The following is a 21,488-nucleotide window of genomic DNA, read 5'->3' as shown; positions in this document are numbered from 1 at the left end:
TGGAGTGTGGCTCGAGTGTGTTAACATGGAGGAAATTGTGTGTATCTGTGTCTTTAACATATGCATCAGGCTTAAATTAAAGTCTCAGTGTGTGCTTGACTGTGATCTGCATGCAGTGCGTTACAGACTGTGCTTATTGATGAGGCCCTGCATGCTTTTATCGATTAGCTTCAAACAAAGGATTTGAACCGGCGACCCGGCCGTAATGCAGTCTATCTAATATACTGTTGGGATCCACCTGTGGTGCAAGTTATGTATTTTCTGTGGAGTTAACTAGTGCATATGTTAGAGATATTGACTTGCTTCTATTGAACAAAGTTGAATATTTGGCCATGTTTGCGGCTAACTATGTCACATGCAGGACCTCTATTGCTCCATGTACATCCATGGGCAAACTCTTATCAAACTGATAAGGTCTTTGCTGAACACTTCCACACAGGGAATGTGAATTTCAAAGGGGTTACCTGAATGGGTGACTCTGTTTGAAATCTATACCCCCTGTGTGGGAGATTAAAGTCATGTCTATCAAAGGATTTCAACTAGTATAGCCCCCTCAATGTGGCAAATTTTTCCATAGCATTTTATGTGTGCAGCTGTATAGAGCCTGAGTCTTCTGGTCAAATTCTGTGGATTTTATACAGTATTAACCATTCTCAACATGTTTGCAGTAAGAAGTTGTAAATTAGAAAAAATACTTGGATTTGGAACTTGTAGTTTACACTTTTATGTGTATGCCTAAGAACTGACATTTATTAGTCAAAGCTATATTATTGAAACAAGTTTGATAGTGGCATCAATCAATATGATTGATAAGTGCAACTGTGTGATAACTGTGTGATAAGAAACATGCAAAGTGAGGGTTGCCATTCTAAAAATTGATTGAATATAGGCCTATAATTTAAACTTTTATTCCCAGTTAGACCCAACTTAAAGGAGTGTTTTGTGATCCTAGCATCCTCTTTTTATGACATTTTCAGTAGATATCCACGAAAAAAGCATATTCCCAAAATTTCAGTTGATTCCGATTTTGCATTTGCGAGTTATGCATGATTATATGTATGAGACTGCCCCATAGGCCACTGTCCTTTTAAGGGTTAGGCTGTTTTTTGTAGCAGAACAGAATAAACTTGTTTAATTAACAAAAAATATACATGAATTTTCTGACATAATTAGTTTACAAGTAGTTAACATAAAATGTCCCAATAAAGCTATATCAAGCAATTAAATGGGTAGGGCAGATAATCTATGTGTAAAGCAGTTTGCAGTTGAGTTAACATTGCTGACTAGGCATTAGCACCATCTGTGTGAATTCTCACAGTGTGGACTTAAAAAACCAAACAAATTTCACACATGCACATCGGTCAGGCCAGTTCTCTAACAGTCATAGAATAACCTTGTCATCCGTTTACAACAAATCGTAGTCAACAATATGAGGTCAATCAAAATTATTATTGCTGACTTGAGGTTACTGAACACAGCCAGTGGAAGTGATGCTATTTTGGCTCATAATGAAACGGCAACCAGGACTCAAGCGGTAAATTATTGCAACATTTGTTGTGGTTTTAGTTGAGTTATAAAAGGAAAGCTACATGTAGACCTAGTTTATGTTGCAAAAAAAAATCAATATTTTTTGTATTTGCAGAGGCTGAAATTGAAAGTGTAATAATTTGTGTATGATTAAAGAAAAAATAAATGTATTTAATTGCATATCATTAAGACACACCTTGCCAAAATTCATATTTCCAAGTTCTACTTATACCCATTTACAATTAATTCCTGTGTACGTAATTATTTGAATAAGCTCATCAGCATGAGACAGCTGGCAGCTGCTACATTCTGTCGGTCCGAGTAGTCATAGCTTGGCTGTTCCTGTACCTCCCTCTGACACTGTAGTGAGATATTTGACGTTGTGGTGAATGGGAATGCTAACAGAATTTGAAACAGCAGCCTAATCTCTTCAACTTCCAACTTGTAAAATATTGTCAAGTTTGATATTCTCCCATTATCTGCTCAAGAAAATGTTAATCCATTGGGCTGTTCTATTTAAAATCCACACTACCCCTGTGGAAGATTTTGGAAATCATAGGGAGAGTATGAATTTCAAATGGAATTAGCACATTAACCAACTCTAATTGAAAGTAACCCTCCCTTTGTGGAAGATTCAGGTTGTCTCTTTTTCAGGGGGTGTATGAAATTCAAATGGAACTGCCTAATGTGTTCATTCCATTTGAAATTTCATACTCCCCTTGCAGAAGATATTTCCAAAATCTTCCAATAGCCCATTGTGTTAAACCAAAGAGAGATTTGCACTACAGATTCAGGGAGTATGAGTAATACATGGAGTAAAAACCTGTATGCCCGACCAACAAAAGTAAAATTCAACATCCAGTCTAAATATTAATCATTTTACAAAGATGCATATTATGTTTTATTAATCCTCCAAATTTGTCGAGTTATGTCAAACTTTACAAGCATTTTCTGTTTTTATGTAAAATATCCTTGAACCTTTTTATTTACATTTTTATTTTGATACCATGTATTTGTAACATTTTAATTGTATTGGGCTATTCCATTTAAAATCAACACTCCCCCTGTGGAAGATTTTGGAAATATCTTCCACAGGGGGAGTATGAATTTCAAATGGAATTAACATATTAGCAGCTCCATTTGAAACTCCCTCTCCCTCAGGGGAAGATTCAGATTGAATCTTTCTCAGAGGGTGTATTAAATTCAAATGGAGCTACTAATTTGTTAATTCCATTTGAAATTCATACTCCTTCTGTGAAAGATATTTCCAAAATCTTCCACAGGGGTAGTCTGGATTTTAAATGGAATAGCCCATTTGATTTCAGATTCATAGATGTAAGACTAAAATCAATTTGTGTGTAAATTGAACACTATATGAAACGGGTCTTGTATTTGTTTGCTTGCCGGTATGATTTGGTTTTTGCTGTGAACACCATTGATAAGGCTTGCTTTATTTAGTTGTGACTAAATAATATGCCGTAATATGTTTATGGATTCTAAAATAGTTTAATGCAAATAAAAATATCAGAATTTAGAAAGATTATTTTGTGTTTTGGAAGTCTCTTTTTAATGTCTAGTGTGTTTTTCAGGTATTAAATGTTAAAAATTATGGTGTATCCTTCGTGTAAGAGAGCACTAAACAAATCCTATTTCTAATCCTAACCTTTACCCTAACCCTAATCCTATTAGTATTTTGTGCTCTCTTACACTAAGGATAAACCAAAATTATCCTCAAATTCTGCAGAAATAGAAAATCTTCAGAAGTTCAGATAAAGGTGACTGGTACTATATGCAGGGCCGTAGCAAGGTTGTAAAATGTGGGGCGGCCATGACAAATGTGGGGCAGCCAAAATACAAATATATGACCAAATTGAAATAAAGATATAAAGAAAAACATAACAAATTTCTCAAAAAGTGGGGCGGCCATGGCATCCCCGGCTGCCCCACTTGCTACAGCCCTGACTATGACAGATGGTGATGACTTGGGGGTTGACCAATGGTAATGAAAGCTTCCAAGTTCCAGTATGTAAAAACATAAAAAGGCACAACTTCCTCCTTCCGTCCTTCCTGATTGTTAGTTTGTTTACCAGCAGGTTGATGATTGTGTCAGGCAGACCAGGTTGTATGGGGTCACTCCCATTGTGGCCTGTACACCATCCGCGATAATGAAAATGCGTAAAAAGGGTAGTTTTTCGTGGTAGGCACGATACGCGCGTAACATGTTTAGGGTGTCAAAAACATAAAATATTGGAAAAAAGGGTAGCAAAATTGCAATTGCTAATACGCGGAAATGAAATTTAGTGTATGAAATTTGATGCAAGGAAGAAAATCCGTGTTTAGGGTATCGTTTTAGCCAAGGGTTAAATCCTTGTTTAGGTGCTTTTCAAAAGTTGATTATCGCGGATGGTGTACAGGCCACAATGGGAGTGACCCCGGGATAAATACACCTAAAATAAATGTAGACGAAACCAAGGTGATAATTATGTGCATTTTATTTCAGTTAACAATCTTTAATATACAATAAAAACATAATATATATTCATAGTATTTGTGCTGTATAATAATACAAACCAATACTCCTATAAAAAAACTATCAATTGTGACACAATTTGATCTAATCGGACCAAAGTCAGCAATAATGAAATTGAGATATTGGCAAAAATAAAGTCTGGAGTAAAAAACATAAGCTTGTTACCAGCAATCATATATATCCAGTGGCGTGTCCAGGGGGTGCTTTGTTAAAAATCATGTAAAATCAGCCGTTTTTTGACGATTTTAGCCATTAAGCCCCCCGCATAACTCTGAAAGCCCCTCTGAGCCCCCTGCAAGAACAGATCCTGGACACGCCGGTGATATCAGGGATTTGGGGATTTCAACATCAATAAGCTTAGTACAGACCAAGTTAGGGATGGCAATTTTATAAATAGGTAGGCTATTAAAAATTGAGCTAAATCAAAATGTCCAACTTCCGTCTGAGTGGATCAGATCGTGTCACAATTGATAATATAAAAACATAAACTTTGTGAGTATTTTGTAATTTTTTTAAATACAACCCACTTGCCCAAATGTAACAAATAAAGAAGGCATTTTAGCTGAATGGATAATTATTATTATAAAGTATGTTTTAGTTACACTTTTAATTTATGATACTCTTGCATCCATAGATCATATATACACTACGCAAAAAAAGTTTCTTTATGGTTAGGAAATTTACCCACTATTAAAATCTAGCGAATAATTTTGTACGTTTGCTCAATAATTGCATGCGGGTGATTGTCCTGCGCATTTTGACACCTCAAACACTACTCTACGACACTCCTGAGAAAAGATATGAATGTTTAAGTAATACGAGGTCGAAAAATGAAAATTGCAAAGAGGCCTATTCAAGTTTTCAGCATAAAAGAACACAAAAAACAACAACCATGCAGATAACATTTTTTGTTTAATTGCTGAGTACATTTCAGGCATCATACTGCCGTTTCCAACTTCACTTGAGATTAATCTCTTTCTTTACCCGTCTTTCAATACTTTGTGTGTCCACCGTTGGCTTCCCTTACAGCAGCCACGCGGCGTCTCATGCTCCTAATGAGGCGTCGAATGTTACCTTGCTCAACCCCGTTCCACTCGTTGATAACGATGCGACGCAATCCCACCAGCGTTATATCTGCCTTTATCTTCTTGTTGACTCGTTTCTTGTGCTGATCCCAAAGGTTCTCCAAGGGATTAAGATCAGGGCTTCTGGAGGGCCACTCTATGTTATGTTATGTTCTAGTGTCTTAATTCCTTCTGCTTCCAGGAATGCAGCTGTAATCATGAATCCCTTTTCCAAATCCATCTCTCAAAACGTAAATGTCTTAGTACCCACTCACCTTTGTCTTTGATCATTCATCTGCATAATAAGCAAAGGATTATCCAACATGCATCAAGGAAAATGCTTTAAATTAAAATTTAAAAGGCGGGAATAATGAAACCGTCTTGGATCCGTGAATCAGCTCTAAAACCGCTGAATAGGCCTCTTTGCAATTTTCATTTTCGACCTCGTGTTACTTAAACATTCATATCTTTTCTCAGGAGTGTCGTAGAGTAGTGATTGAGGTGTCAAAATGCATGGGACAATCACTGCATGCGATTAGTGAGCAAACGTACAAAATTGGTTGCTAGATTTTAATAGTGGGTAAATTTCCTAACCATAAAGAAACTTTTTTTGCGTAGTTTATATGCTATAATTAAATACTGTTTTTGGCACTGTAATGTGTCTTGTTTTGATCAATGCCAACTACAAGATACCAATAGAAATTCTTACCCTAGTTATACAGATCCGCAGCTGTTGGCAGCTCATCACATCAGACTCTTTCCTTTTATATGGACAACAGGAAAGTTTATAGAATTTTTGATTCTTTGATTAATCTTGCCAGCTGTTAGTTTAAATATCTACAGAAAATTACAAAAATAGATTAAGGAGAATCAGGACTCCAATAATGCCCTGAGGGACCACCCCTGCATAATATTATACTGTCAGGGCTATTCTGGTACATCCTAACTGACAGTAGGTGCAAAAAAACACAATTCTGCATTAAATCTAATGACAAATACCCCCTTGTGTTGCCACTTTGAAGCAATCAGTGTGTAATTTGCAGAATATATTCTGTCCCAACCTCAACTCTAAAAACCCTAACATTATTGGGTGGACAAGATTATGTAATTACGCCGCAATCAGTGTGTCATGCAATTAGTGTTTCAAATTATCATTTAACAAGTATCGCGCACAAGCATCGATTAGTCCAGAATATATTTCTACCAAAAGAGGAATACCCCCAAATTTACCTCCATGCATTAACAAATTTAATGGGGAGTCTTGTCTATTCTTCAGAAGAAAACATGTTTATATTTTTTAGTAGAGAGGCCACTTCGTGGCTACATAGGGTCCTGTGCATCAGTTTTGGACAAAGGTGCCAGCCGGGTTAGAATTAGAGTCTCCTCTGCAGTTAAACTGCTATTAATGACATCATTTTGCTTGTTCTCATAATTTTGTTGTTCAACCTACAATCTACGAAAAAAGTCCTTGGAATGTTTGGTACACTTTGTCAAAATTCCGTGCAGAATTTCATATGATCATGGAAATGACGTATATTTTGCCTGGGAACAAGCAATGTGACATCTACAACAATGATTTACCCTTCCCCTCTCCCCATCAATCAATGTTGAAACACATTGGGAAACCGCTGAAGACATTGGCATTTCTCAACATTGAACGGGGGAGAGGGGGTGAGAGTTTTCCGTTATTTACACGACAGCGTTCCAAGACTTTTTTTCGTTGATTGTAGATCAGTGCATGTTTTGAATACAAAAAATATACAAATTATTACTATGCATACAATTCATTCTGAAAATTCTACATACTTCAACCCAAATGGCATATTATTGTCACCCTAATAACTGCATACATTTTTAGCCAAACCGACATAGTTACAGACCAATCATATTTTATAATTAGTTATAAATTCATATAAAAAATAATGGCGAATATTAAAATATTCGACTTGTGTCTTAAACATGTTGTGTTATACCCAGAAACATGAATTATATGCAATTATCGCCTTGTGGGTGAGATAATATCATAATTTAATCAATATCATATACCAAATTTTTAATATCATGTACCAAAATCATATACCAAACTTTCCAACATGATTATGAAAGCTAGAATAAGCAAGTTTGATATTACAAAACTGTGTTGCATACCCGGGAGGGGGGGGGGGCACTTACATTACGTGATGGACACCATGCTTATGTATGGACTCTCGAAACGCACCCTAAACGAGTATTACTCAGCGCATGCAAAACATACCCTAAACAAGTATTTTGCCATTTTTTTAACACTTAGAAAGTAAAAATTCATGTTCAGGTTCTTGTTTAATATAAGTAGTTTGATGTTTCTTAATGTTTTACCCTACGATTTGTTAGAAGAAGCCAGATAGAAGCCAAACATAGCCTATTACACCCTTTTTTATTTTGCCATTAAACTTTGGTACCCTAAAAAGGCCTAAGCAAGTATTTTGCTTGGAAAAGTATACCCTTTTTCCTGATTTTTGGCATTTTTGACACCCTAAACAGGTACAGCGCTGTACTTGCCCAATGCTGAAAAACACTTGAACCCTTTTTACTTGTTTTTTTACACGAGCATGGTGTTCACCTTGAAATACAAGTGCCCCCCCCCCCCCGGTTGCATATGAGCTGTAAATAGGAGCTGTACCACTGCTGTACATTGCAAACACACACACAATTATTCATTTTATGAATACATTTTAAAGCTTTTTGTTGACAAAATTGTTCCTATTTCAGTTACAGTAACTAACTACATTCCTCTTCATAAATTCTGTAGAATATCTGAAGATAAAATAGGGCGCTTGTAGTAAATACCAATTTTCTTGGCTTAACCTTAGTTGTTCGGCTCAAAATTAAAAGGGGATATATCTTACAGTAAAAGCTAATATTTTATGGCAAAGAAATACTAATCTATTTTGTATGAAAATGTTATATATAATATGGCTTTAATAAAGAAACGCACTGCGTATTGCTTTTACCTAAGCACTCGCTCGCGTTTTGATCATGTCATCTTTCTATCGTGTAGGCCCCACTCTACTACACTATCACCTGATAAAGGGCAAGGCTCGAAAATTTGTGAAATAAAGTTTCTTTAAGGGAAGGGGTATGAACGTTTGGACAGTATTTATTGTGGGACATTAGAGCACATCAGACATATCGAATTGCATTCTGAATACGAAGAATGTCCTTCTGATATCAAATAATTTTGATTTTTTGAAATTAGCAATGTAATACACATTTTATGGCAAATGATTAAAATTGACATTTTTGATATTTAACAGTACTTGAAGTAAACTTTATAAATCTGATGATTTATACTTAAAGGTGGGATGAAAAGCCGACGATCAATTGAAAATTTTGACCTTTCAGTATTGAAGATATGGATTTTTTCCCAAAACACCAAAAACAAATTATGTCTTTTTGGGGAAAAAATCCATATCTTCAATATGAAAGGTCAAAATTTTCAATTGATCATTGGCTTTTCCTCCCAGCTACATACACTTTAAGAATATATCATTATGAAAATTATTAAATATCAGAAAGACATTCTTCGTATTCAGAATGCAATTCGATATGTCTGATGTGCTCTCATGTCCCACAAAAAATACTGTCGAAACCCTCATTCCAGATCCCTTAAGTAGCATTACTAAATAGTGCATTTGACTGATTCTGACTGATTCTATATAATGTGACCATCCTCCACAACTGAGCCCGGATGTCGCCAGTGCCACTATTGAGATATGCTCCATTGAACTTAACAATAAACAATAGGAAACAAAGGATTTATTGACTGTTTTATTGATTTTTCACTACTTGAATGTCAAGTACATACTATAGACATGATATACATCATTTTAAAGCTAATTTCAAGCAGAATATTTTGGTTGAATATCTCAAAAATGATGATTGGCGACTTCAGGGCTCAGTTGTGCTGGATGGTCACATATGTGCTTATGTTAACTCACAAAATTATTGTTAAATCATGCTTTACTTTTGATTAAAGATAAAAATATTGTTAACTTATTTCAAACAGTGTGTTGTGTTTTGCATTGTAACGTACATTTAGGTGAAAAGGAATATGGCCTTGAGTCATTAACGACTCGTAACAGTGTAAAACTTTATAAATCTGATGATTTTTAAAAATTGAATAACTCATGATGCATTTGGGAAACATTTGAGATACATTCCCACAATCAACACATTCAATTACTAGCCTTGCATAATATTGCACGGGCGCGCTCAGCGTAGTACTCGCAGTGCTTTCGGACGCGTTCATTTTTTGCGGGTGGATGCATTTGCTTTCATTTTCCAAAATTTTGTGTGGCAATTTTGTGGCAATATAAAAATAATATATGTGTATTCGTGTATGAAATAGGTTAATAAATGCATGTCACTTATTCCTCGAGAAATTGTACAAAATAATGCACTTGTACTGAGATGTTGATGCGTCTAATGCACTCCTTCGGGGCTCGTGCATTAGAAGCATCAACATCTCAGTACGCGTGCATTATTTTGTACAATTTCACTCCCAACAAGTGATACTCATGTATTAACCTATACATTTCTAACTCGGCCTCACAAATCCCGGAACATGTCCTAACTTGTTAAAGCTAAGCTTTTTCTGTTAAGAAAATCCACAATGTGATAGATGGAATAAAAGAAACAAACAATGGATCAAAATCAACAAATAAATTTTAGCAAAATGTACTTGTAGTAAGCTAAGCTTTTTCGGTTAAGCAAACAGACATGTGATTAAAAAAAAGTCTATCAAAATAGGCACTCTGTTTTAATCGTGTGAAATCTGTTTAAAAAAGCCATTATATCAAATGCCCCCCCATGATTCAGCAAATACTTCCTTGGTCTGATGCCCCCCAAAAAAAAAAAACCGATCCAGGGAGGTAAATAACATGTTAACTGGGTGGGCATTTGCCCACCCAGTAAATTATTTTGCCCACCCAGTAAATTCAACTTGCCCATTGCCCAAAAGTGCCCACCCAGTAAATTATTTGTAAACTATTTTGCCCACAAAATTGGACACCATATAATAATTACCATCTAATTTTACTGCTTTTTTTCCTACAAAGGAGTAATGGTGACAGATAATTAGTATAAAATTTATTAGTAGTACCCAAAGTGAAATGGTATACAATGTTTCTTGACATGAATATGGTAACAATTGGCAGAAGATGCATTTAGGATGAGGGTAATGTCCACTTTATACATGAAAGCCAGGTATACATGTCCAAAAATCAAAGCGCCTGGATAACATTAATTATCGCTGCCCACCCAGTACATTATTTTTCATTATTTGAGGGCAAAATTTAATTAAATTTCTCACCCAGTAAATTATCCTTATTTACCTCCCTGGCCAGTAATATTGAACTCAACACCATTTGAATTGCACTATTCCACACACCCCCTAGAGAAGTCATGACCTTAATCTCCTACACAGGGAATGTGAATTTCCAATGGAGTTACCTGAATGGGTGACTTCATATGAAATCTACACTCCCTGTGTGGGAGATTAAGGCCATATCTTCCATAGGGGATGTATGGAATTCAACTGGTATAGCACATTAGATGTGATTTGAACAATCCCTTCATCATAGTTATTATGTCAAGTTTTTTTTCTCCTCATGTACCTTTGTCCTTATCCAAGTTGTCAAAGCTTCCATGTTTTCCTTGTCCTTTTGTAAACCTTGTAGCACCTTTTATTGACTCTTCGGACAACACATCTTTAGCTGCATGTAATAAAATATCAAATCCACAAAGTGATGGAAGGAATAAAAGAAACAAACAATGGATCAAAATCAAGAAATAAATTTTAGCAAAATGTACTTGTAGTCCTCCCCTAGACTGTGGCTGGGACTTCGAAAACTTACCAAAATACCAAATTTGATAAAAATGTGACCCAAAATTATACTAATTAAAGGTAAATTTGCCAATTTCTGGAAATTCTTTGCAAATTTGGCTAAGAAACAATTGAAAATGAGCACTTTTACCAGATTTTTGGAGCCAATTTTGAAAAAGGTCCCCTTCTCAAAACCAGTTTTGTTAAATTTGCACCCCGAATCTTAGTCTTTATGTTACGTTTTAAAACATATCATTAAGTGACGGTTGCTATGTTACACGAAAGACTCAAACTTTGATTGAAATTAACTAATGTGAAAGTTTCATGTTACATTTATTTCATGTTCCATACTGCGAAAGTAACAACACTGACATGAATTACATGTGTGCATAGTCAGTGCAGGAAAGTTATAATCATATGTGATGTGATCAAGGAAAATGAGTCGGATATCAGAAATACTGATTTTGAAATATAGTCAATAATATTATTCAACTTCCTTTGTTTTTTATTGTACAACACTACAATTGGCCATGCATATCTCTGTTGAGGTTTTCACTAAAATAAAGCTCTGAAAATGGCCCATGTTTAGGTTGTAAAATTAATCATGCAAAAAATGTCCCTTTACAGTAATACAAATTGTACTTCATCACCTACCATTTTCAGTCTCATACTCCAAGGAATCATCAAAAGAATTTCTGGTATATGTGTTGTATATTGCTGACCGCCTGTCTGCCAGCATGCACATTTCTGGGAATGAGGCTATCTCTTTGGCTAATTCAATGGACTTCTCCAAACCTGAGAACAGAAAATATTCAATACATAATAATTTTACATTTACATTACAGCATTTTACTTGAACGAAAGGAATTCCATGTAATACAAAATCATGATATTACAAACCCAAACTAATTCAATGTGTGTAAATGAACAAAACTATCAATTCTGATAAACACATTCAATTTAGTTGTGGCACAGAAACCTCTCCTCCAGTGGTGGTACAGAAACCTCTCCTCTAGTGGTGGTACCAGGATTTATTTTGGGGGGGGGGGGCCTGGGGGGGTGCAAAATAAACAAATTTAATCTGTTAGTTTCCAGTTTTTTTTTTCAACTTCCAGATTTTTGTTTACACTTGGTGTGTACAAAAGTATGTATGGTTTAAATAATTTCAGATTCTTTTAGCTGTTCCAGACCCTCCGTTTGCCAAAAACAGATATTTTTTCAAAGACACACTCTCAGGCCTGTGAGTATCTGAAGCTCCAAATTACAATAACCATTTATTGATCGGTCAGTAACTCCCTAGTAAGTATTGAAAGTTTTATAAGTCGAGTGTTTTTCCACACAATTGGGTGATTTACATTCTAAATTGGGTAAAACTGCCCAAATATCCAATATTGGGTGCTTCTTTGGATTTCTTAAAAATTGGACTACTTGTCTTTAATTGAGAGTCATTCAGTGCAGCCTGGGCCAGCCAATTTACCATGCTTTGGCACTGAAAATCTCTTGGCAACACTGAACATCATCCCGAGTCAATATTTTAACCCTCCCCCTTTTACACAAAACTAGTTTTGCTCATAGTTATGCAAAGCTTTGATATATTGGTATGGCTGGATCAGGTCATGTCACATAGTTGATACAAACTTGCCTTACCTTGGCCATCTGGTACAATTCTATTCACCAAACCAAACTGCAAGGCTTCTTCCGCACCAACAGGTCTCCCTGTAAGGATCATATCTAAAGCTCGCGATATACCAATTAATTTAGGAAGACGGATGGAACCGCCATCTATCAAAGGAACACCTGTGGAATGAAATAAAATCAATTTATCATTATACAACATTTGAGTGATAATGAGGTAAATCATAGCCATGACTTTATAAACAGTTCTTACCCAATATGGGGAGACAAATTGGCAGTCCTGAAGACCTTGACTAATTCCAATCAGCCGTCTACACTGTGCATGTACTGTGTTATGCTTTGTAGTGACGACTGATTAACTTACAGTCCACATCGTGAAAATATTCAATGGGGCTTTGGTTGTGCGCTATAGCGCGATTGACTAGCGGCGCCCATGTACTGCGTCACTGTACCGCGCCGTTGTTACAGGAACATGCTCTGAAGTTCTAAAAACAACAAACTTGGTCAAAAGGTCAATTTGGACACAAGTGCGCATGCTCTCTGCCACAGGAATCCTATTGCAAAATCTGTCACTTTTTTCCATGTAGTTTGCTCAGTCTACCTGAAGACCCACATTTGGAGATCATGCTCCAGTCATTTAGCCTCAAACTCTGACAGTTGTACCTCTTTAGCTTAAATTTGGAAAAAAAATTGAATTTCTTGGTTCCACTAAAATTTGGCCCAGTTTTAGGTCACTAGACCCCCCCCCCCCATGTAGAAATTTCAGTTCAGAAGCCCCTGTTTTGCCCGAAAATAAGTTTTCAGTTCCCAAAGTTTGGCGCATCATACCACATGGTGCACACCCCTACCCAAAATGTAAGCTGAGTGCCCCCTTCCTCAGGCAGAATACACAGTTTTCAAATAAACATAATTTTCCACCAGGTTCGCTGTCGCAAATAATAAAGGAGACAAGCAGCAAATCTGATCCACCCAGGAATCGAACCCAGGTCCTTAGGTTTACAAGACCACTTGGCCACAAGAGCTTTGTGATTAGGCTGGTTGAAATTCAAACCTATAAGCAGTCACTTAAACTTATCTCCTCCCCCTAACAGCCCATAGTAGCTAGGCTGTAAATGCGAGAAATAAATTGCCATTGTCCCTGGCTGTAGAAGAAATTTATAACATGGAAAAACAGTGGCATGATCGAAGGGAATTAAAACATAATTTTTCACCAGGTTTGCTGTCACAAATAATAAAGAAGACAAGCAGAAAAGTGTTCCCACCATGAATCGAACCCAGGACACAGTTTCAATGGACTTGATCAGTACATGTCTTAGGCTGAATCCGTTATTTGCTTCAATTTCACAAGCCTTTCACAAACACTTTCAAGTTAAATTTCAGTATAAGAAGGCAAAGTTTTGGTCATTATTCATTACAAAACTGGACTTGACTCCAATTTTCAGCCACATTCCAGATTGGGTATTATGGTTTGTTCTAGATTCATGAACTATTTACTTTGGACAAAAAGTGCTGTAAATTTTCTGTGATCAGTTGCACATCTTACCAAATCTTCTACAAAACATTCCCATGACAGCACTCTTCTCTGCAACCCTGAGATCACAAAGTATAGCTAACTCTAAACCTCCTGCAACAGCATAACCATTGATTGCAGCAATCACTGGCTTCTTGGGCTCCAAAACGGTTGGACCCTGAAACAAACCAAAAAAAACCCATAAATGTCAAAGGTATGCAAGTTTTTAAAATGAGCAACAACTTAGAAAAAAGACTCTTTATTACCATTATAATGCACTGTGATCTAACAGAAATGGCATATTATGCCTGGTGATGTTTGTATGAAATTACATTAAAATGTATTCATGTTCATACCAACAAATTATTATTATTTACAAATACTTCTTTGGTGCTTTACAACAAACAGTGAACTATATACAACAACAACAAAAACCCAACAACAAGACGTGATTGCGGTCGCCTGCGACCGCGAGCATGCACAGCCAGCAGTGACAAATGAGTTATGACCCCGAATCTGTGAGAACCGGAAGTGATCCCTTAATTACCTTTGACCCCGCAAAAATATTACATAGTGCTTAGGATGTCATAAGGAATATTCCTGGTGAATTTCAGCTTAATCGGAACTTTTGGATTTTGATTTTTTTATTATTTATGATTGACCTTTTGACCCCCTTAATGACCTTTGACCTCAATGAATAAAAAACCTTATGTACACCGACAAAATGCATTGTTCCAATTTTAATTTAAAAATTCTACTATGTTTGGTTGTCGAAATAAAAATTCTTGAAGTTATTTAGCTAAAAACAGGAAGTGACTCCTTAATGACCTTTGACCCCCAAAATAAAAATACCATGCATACATCAGGTAACACTGATTCATGTATGATGATTAAATTACTCTGGTCTGTTTACATTTTGAGATAAAAATTTTTTAAACATTTTTGATAATCTTGGTTTTTGACCGGAAGTAACCCCTTAATGACCTTTGACCCCAAAACTGTAGGCATCCTCAAGACCCTAGCTAGTAGCAATGCATGTGTGCTAATGGCGACTATCTGCTATGTAATTTGTAAAGACAGTGATTTTTTGAATATTTTTTACAAATTTTTCAGACTTTTACCGGAAGTGATCCCTTATTGTCCTTTGATCCCAATTCTGTGAACAACTTTTAGACACTGGCCATAGATGATGCATGTGTGCAAGTGATGGCACGGTGCTATGTAATATGTGGAAGGAGAAGCATTTTTAGTGAAAATCCCAGTTTTAGCCATTGACCGGAAGTGGATGACATTTGACCGGAAGTTGATCATGTGACATCTGTGGCACCACCACACGGTTCTACTGACCAAGTATGGTCAACATGCCTGAAAGCATGTGGCTATGATGGCTGATTATGATGTTGCCAAAAGAAGAAGAAAGAAAGAAAGAAGAACGCGGTAAAAAGAAAGCACAGCGCCGATGGCGGCTGTGCAACAACAACAACAACAACATCAATAAAGAAGCATGCATGAGAAGCACTCAGAATGATGAATCAAAACTACAATAAGAGAGAAAAACAAATAATCAATCATCAGATTGCTCTTGAAAATGAAGATGAAGATCCCTGATGTTTTCAGAAAGCTGGTTGCAGAGATTGAGACAAGCCACAGCAAAATATTTTGAGTGAGGTACCACAACCCTGAAAGCATCAAGGATGAACGGAAAATGGAGAACTGATGCTGATGAACACATACACACATATTTAAAAGCATCATTGCATCAAGATCACAGCATTGCTAGTGTTTTTAGTGGATATCAAAATCAGTCCACTTCTAGTATGACCGCTGCCTTTGCAGGACATTGTGCACCAGAAGTGAATGTACCCTGACCAGTGCACACATACCATATAATAAGAGTATGTGTACTATTATACATACCATTGGTCCAAAGGGGAGTTTCAAATCTTTATACTGAGAAAGCTCCTTGAGATCCAGACCAGCACAAAAGGATGGACCTGAAATGAGGAAAAATACAAGCAAGTTTACAAATGGGACTGTTGGTATGGAACGTATAAATGCTTGTTGTTTTAACTTGGAAGTTAAAATAAATTTTTGCTATAAATTAATTTCCTGGCTTACCTTTGAAAATCAGTACCAGTAGCATAGCCAGGACTTTGTCAGGGTGGGCAAAGGGGTAGAATTTGATAGAAATTGTCGAACTGGGGTAAAAAGTACAAAAAAAGGCTTGAAAATGTAAATATCAGGGTAGCCAGCATATCCCACAGGGGATGGCACGAAAGGGAACAAGACATCTCACAGAGGGGCCAGCTGCCCCTCCCCTTGCCCTCTGGCTATGCCATTGAATGATCAGTGCCAATTAGAAAATAAAAGTTGAAACCTTTCTTTTACTTGCAAATATTTGTTAATTTTAAGAGAAAACAAATTTTGTTTGATGGCATTATAAATAAAAGGTATACCTTTCCCATAGAGTATTGCAACTTTAGCGCCATGATCCTTATCAAAGGCACGGAAAGCATTTTTTAGGAGACGTGCGGTTTCCTTGTTGACACAATTACGGACCTCTGGTCTGTTGATTCCAATTAGTAGAATGTTGTCTTTTTTTTCTGTCAAAACTAAATCTGCATCAAGAGAAAAGTACATAAAAATTTTATCTTTTTGTCAGTGCAAACACCTACAACTATCCACTGGTTTTTATGCTCATAACTTTGGTGACACAATCCGATCTAATATTGCCAAAGGAGACAATGTTTAGTATTAAATCAACTTACCCAGTATCTAATACCCCATTTACACTGGACAAAGTCGTCATCGACTTAAATTATATTTTGAATTACAGTATTATTGCGGATTGGCATAAATTAATTTGTTTCGTGAGTGTTTACAGTGAATCAACTGAATTTGATTCAAATTTACATTCAGGAAAGTTGATTTTGTTTGTTTATGCTATAAGTAACCCCTTCTCCTGATCCTCCATCTAAAATATGGGGAGATTGGCTTGCTTTGTGGCATTTGAAGCAGCCATCAAATATATTATGGTTAACCCCCCCCCCCCAAGCAAAACCCCGAAATATATGTAAAAAATGAAATGCATGGATATCCAGATGTAAAAATTAAAATGTACGTAAGCAATATACGGATTCACAGCCAAACTGAGCCAAGTACAACGTTCGATGCATGTAAACAAGCAGCATTCCCTCATTTCCACTTAAAGCCATATTATAACATTTCTGTAAAAATAGATTAGTATTTATTTTCCATAAAATGTTAGCTTTTACTGTCAGATATGACCCCTTGAGCCGAACAAGTGAGGTAAAGCATAGAAAATTGGAATTTACTACTACTAGTGCCCATGCATGTTACTCCCGCGGTTGTAATACGGTACAATCCTCTGGGTGTGTGTGTGTGTGTATGTGTATCCAGCATGCCGTGTACGTACTGCGCATACGTGTTCGACTAATATTTCAATCGTATAAATCTCGATTTTGACAAAACTACAGCACCTATTAAGTCTTGATTTTTGCAGAGTATCTTTATTGACTAAAGTACATTACAATCGTGTAAAAACCAGAATTTAAAAATTTTGTGAGGGCGTTCTCCTCAGCAAATGTTATAATATGGCTTTAACCCCCATGCCATGATAAAGCTTACCTGAATTTTTATCTGCGTCAGACGAACAATATCTGTTAATTGGTGCTACCATGGGCCTGTTCGTGTTGCAAAGTGATAGCTGTCTATTGACTCTAACTACGTTTTGCATTAAAAATCGCAAATGACGAGCCATGGTTGAATGCTTTCACTATTTCCAGCTCACAAAATCAATCACAATTTTGTTGTTTTTGTTTATTTCCTACGGGCTATGAGTACGAGGTCAACTGAGGTGAGAAATAATTGAGAGCCTGTATGACACTGCAGCTATCTGATTGGTCAGACGCCTGTGATTGGAGAGTTTTCTGGCGCGAAATATTTTATTCCCCTTGGAAAAGTTCATACTGTGCCCTATTCTCTGGGTCGGTGTCTATAATAAGATTGCTTTGCATTTATGTTCAGCATTTATGGACTAGCCAGCACATTACTACTAGGGCCTACTAGTAAGCTACTGTATAATTTATACCTGGGGTACTTGGATTTTTTCCGACAGGGGTGTGCGGCCCGAGCTCTTGAACCCTTAGGCCTACCCATATCCAAGGGTAATTTTACCGAAAATTGGGACCCATATCTAAGAATTTTCAGAAAATAAGGAACAATTTGAGCTTGAAAATAGTAGGCCTAAAAGCAACATGTTTTCACGCATAGCACAGAAAATTTTAGAAGGAGACCCATGTCTAAGGATTTTCTTTTTTTTTCAAAACATAGACCTAGGCCTATGTCTGAGGATTTTTCGTGGAAAACCTACTTTGGGTGGCACATCCCTGTAGGCCTATAACGTTTGTATGTGAGTACTCCCCCCCCCCCCCGGATAATTACATGGCCTTTATACCAAAAGGTTTGTATTTCTGATCAATTGTATGCATTGTAGGCCTAATCATTATTTTAAACAAATTAATTAAATTAACATTATTTAAATAATTAATTAATCAATTAAATAAATAAATAGGCTAAATATGCAAGTCAGGTGACTATCTTTGGAATTAAGGGGCGCAACACTAAATAAGCGTCCCATAGGATAACGTGTGATTTTGGCCTACTTCGAGCGCCGTTCCTGGAGTCCCTGCAAAACTTGGCAAAATAAATTTGGTATCAAATTAAAGCTCTGTTTCTGTAGATTCCAAAACTTTTGTCGGCATATATCGATGACCGTTGACTTTTTCACTTTTTTTTCTGATGCAAAAAATATGGCCTAAAAATATACTAAATTCACCACTCACATTTCAAAATCGGAAGTTGTCTTCATCCGCCACAGAGAATTTCTTTTGAGATAAAATGTCCGGTTTTTTCTGCATGTTATCATTGAAGACACTTGTCGAATTCATATGAGCTGATATTGAGTGATTTAAAGTGAACATGTCGGTAGATATGGTCGCTACAATCTCATACTCACTATGGACTATATTAGCCGAATTTCGTTCTTACATAAAATGCGTAGTGATTTAGTGTTGCGCCCCTTATAAGGATTTAAAAGTTTTCAAAATCCACATTTGTCACTTATTAATTAAATTAGAGAAAATTTGTAGCTCAACACCGAAAATTTCATGTCTCTGCGACATTTCGTTCAAGAGATATGTTGTTTTAAAGATCAGTGCCGAAACGCGGAAAATCGAATATTTCGACTTTTCCTCCAATGCGAGAGTTTGCACAAAACTCACTAAAACTAGTGACAGACAACAATTTAAGCACGTCTTTGAACCAAGTTTAATTTCTTTTCTAGATTATCTGTCTTGCCATTTTGTTTTGGAAAGCACTTGTTAATGAGTGTGAAGTACAAACACCCCCCCTGTTTCAGTAGTAACAATTATGATCTTTTTGTATAGGCCTACTGAATATGCAGCAAAACGGCTTCATGCAGATTAACAATGCCTATTAACTTTAAAACCCATTTTTGAGCCTTTTTGAAGATTTTTGGATACAATTTCTAGACTTTGCAGGCGCCTGCTCGGCCAATAAAGCATTTTTCCCAATTATAATTCATCAGGGTGACTTTTCGTAATTCTTGTTTATCATCATGATTGAAATAGAACACATTTCATGACGCGCATTTCTTATTTTACGCGAAGAATGTAAAAAGAACGCGTTCATAATGACGGCCGTTACAAGGGGCGCAACACTAAATAAGCGTCCCATAGGATAACGTGTGATTTTGGCCTACTTCGAGCGCCATTCCTGGCGTCCCTGCAATACTTGGCAAAATAAATTTGGTATCAAATTAAAGCTCTGTTTCTGTAGATTCCAAAACTTTTGTCGGCATATATCGATGACCGTTGACTTTTTTCACTATTTCGCGGTGCAAAAAATATGGCCTAAAAATATACTAAATTCACCACTCACATTTCAAAATCGGAAGTTGTCTTCATCCGCCACAGAGAATTGCTTTTGAGATAAAATGTCCGGTTTTTTCTGCATGTTATCATTGAAGACACTTGTCGAATTCATATGAGCTGATATTGAGTGATTTAAAGTGAACATGTCGGTAGATATGGTCGCTACAATCTCATACTCACTATGGACTATATTAGCCGAATTTCGTTCTTACATAAAATGCGTAGTGATTTAGTGTTGCGCCCCTTAAGGGCCTACAGGTGAGCGTATAGATATAAATTTCAAAGTAGGCCTACATAGGCCTACCTCTGGAAAGGCAACCGTTACTAATAGTTTCACGGCATACCCTCACGATCATTGGGTATACCGATCATCATACGAATGATGATCGGTACCGTATGCTGTGAGGTCTGTACTTTGAAATATGAATAAATAAGGGATCAAATCAAAACTCGACCGCCGGTTCCGGGCGGTTCCGTCCGGTTGGCAGAGGTCATTTGTATATGAATATTCAAGAATGCATGAGTAGCAACCGCCGGTTGATTTAAGCACATAACTGGAGAGATTAACAAAATGTCGATATGTTTATTTCGCGATCACAATAGCGCATATACTTGAAATTTCACGGTCACAATAGCCCATACTTGAAAGTATTACACGATGATCGATTTTTCTTAGTCTTGTGTCTATTGGCTTGTCACCAAAGCAAATTAATTTTGGAAATGATTTCTTGTTTATGGTTAAAATTGCTTGAATATATCACCATTGTTTAGATCAGTTAATTTCAGTTCAGAACAATGTTTCAATGATTTCTATAGGTGAAGTAATTTCGAAGTTGTGAATTTATTATTTTGTGAATCACATAGGCCTGTATTGATGATGGACATATTTATATACGTCATTAGTTCAAATCTGCCTCCAGAGGGCTCTCATTTTTGAGATTCGTGTTCAAGTTCGAGATTTAAAAAAAATGAATTTTCAAAGGGACTTCTCGCAGATCTACTCACAGAATGGCATTACCGAGATAGAAGCGTCGGCGTCAATAAAATTACGATTCCATCTATTTCGGCAACAACAATTTTATGATCCCACCACCGACACACCCCTAAACAGGCTAAAAATGTATTGAATCTATTTGAAGAAAACAAACACACCGTACCTGTGGTCATATCTTATGACTCCCTACATTTTGGTCATCAAAGTTTTTATGACCCCCCCCCCCCCATTTTTCTTTGCAAACATTTATGACCCCTCCTCCCTGTATACTTGGGACACCTACCCTCCCCCCTCCGAAAAATGATAGCCCAAAATAGGGTTGATTTTGGGTCTAAAATAGACCGAAAGAAAGATTTTGTCACTGCATTTCTGACGACTGAGTATGGGAGG

At 36.6% G+C, this 21,488-nt stretch overlaps 1 protein-coding gene across 1 annotated transcript; it reads right to left on the bottom strand.

Moving 5' to 3' along the window:
- Nucleotides 1-10,510: 10,510 nt before the first annotated feature.
- LOC140149847 (probable enoyl-CoA hydratase) lies at nt 10,511-17,984 on the bottom strand. Its single transcript, XM_072171878.1, has 7 exons — nt 17,778-17,984; nt 16,586-16,747; nt 16,047-16,123; nt 14,163-14,307; nt 12,632-12,781; nt 11,639-11,779; nt 10,511-10,874 (listed from the first exon to the last, which is right to left on the bottom strand). The coding sequence occupies exons 1-7, from the start codon at nt 17,908-17,910 to the stop codon at nt 10,768-10,770; spliced, it is 915 nt and encodes a 304-aa protein (XP_072027979.1). The 5' UTR covers nt 17,911-17,984; the 3' UTR covers nt 10,511-10,767.
- Nucleotides 17,985-21,488: the final 3,504 nt, after the last annotated feature.

This window comes from Amphiura filiformis, chromosome 4 (genome assembly GCF_039555335.1).
Source record: "Amphiura filiformis chromosome 4, Afil_fr2py, whole genome shotgun sequence".
Lineage (NCBI taxonomy): Eukaryota > Metazoa > Echinodermata > Ophiuroidea > Amphilepidida > Amphiuridae > Amphiura > Amphiura filiformis.
Note: the sequence above shows the minus strand (reverse complement) of the source record. Positions and strands in the feature narration are given on the sequence as shown.

Excerpts from the sequence above, each read along its gene's own strand:
- LOC140149847 (XM_072171878.1), bottom strand. The coding sequence starts at position 17,910 with ATGGCTCGTCATTTGCGATTTTTAATGCAAAACGTAGTTAGAGTCAAT. Across the intron at positions 16,124-16,585 it reads TGCAATACTCTATGGGAAAG|GTCCATCCTTTTGTGCTGGT; the intron begins GTATACCTTTTA and ends TCCTCATTTCAG. Across the intron at positions 14,308-16,046 it reads AACTCCCCTTTGGACCAATG|GGTCCAACCGTTTTGGAGCC; the intron begins GTATGTATAATA and ends GGTTTGTTTCAG.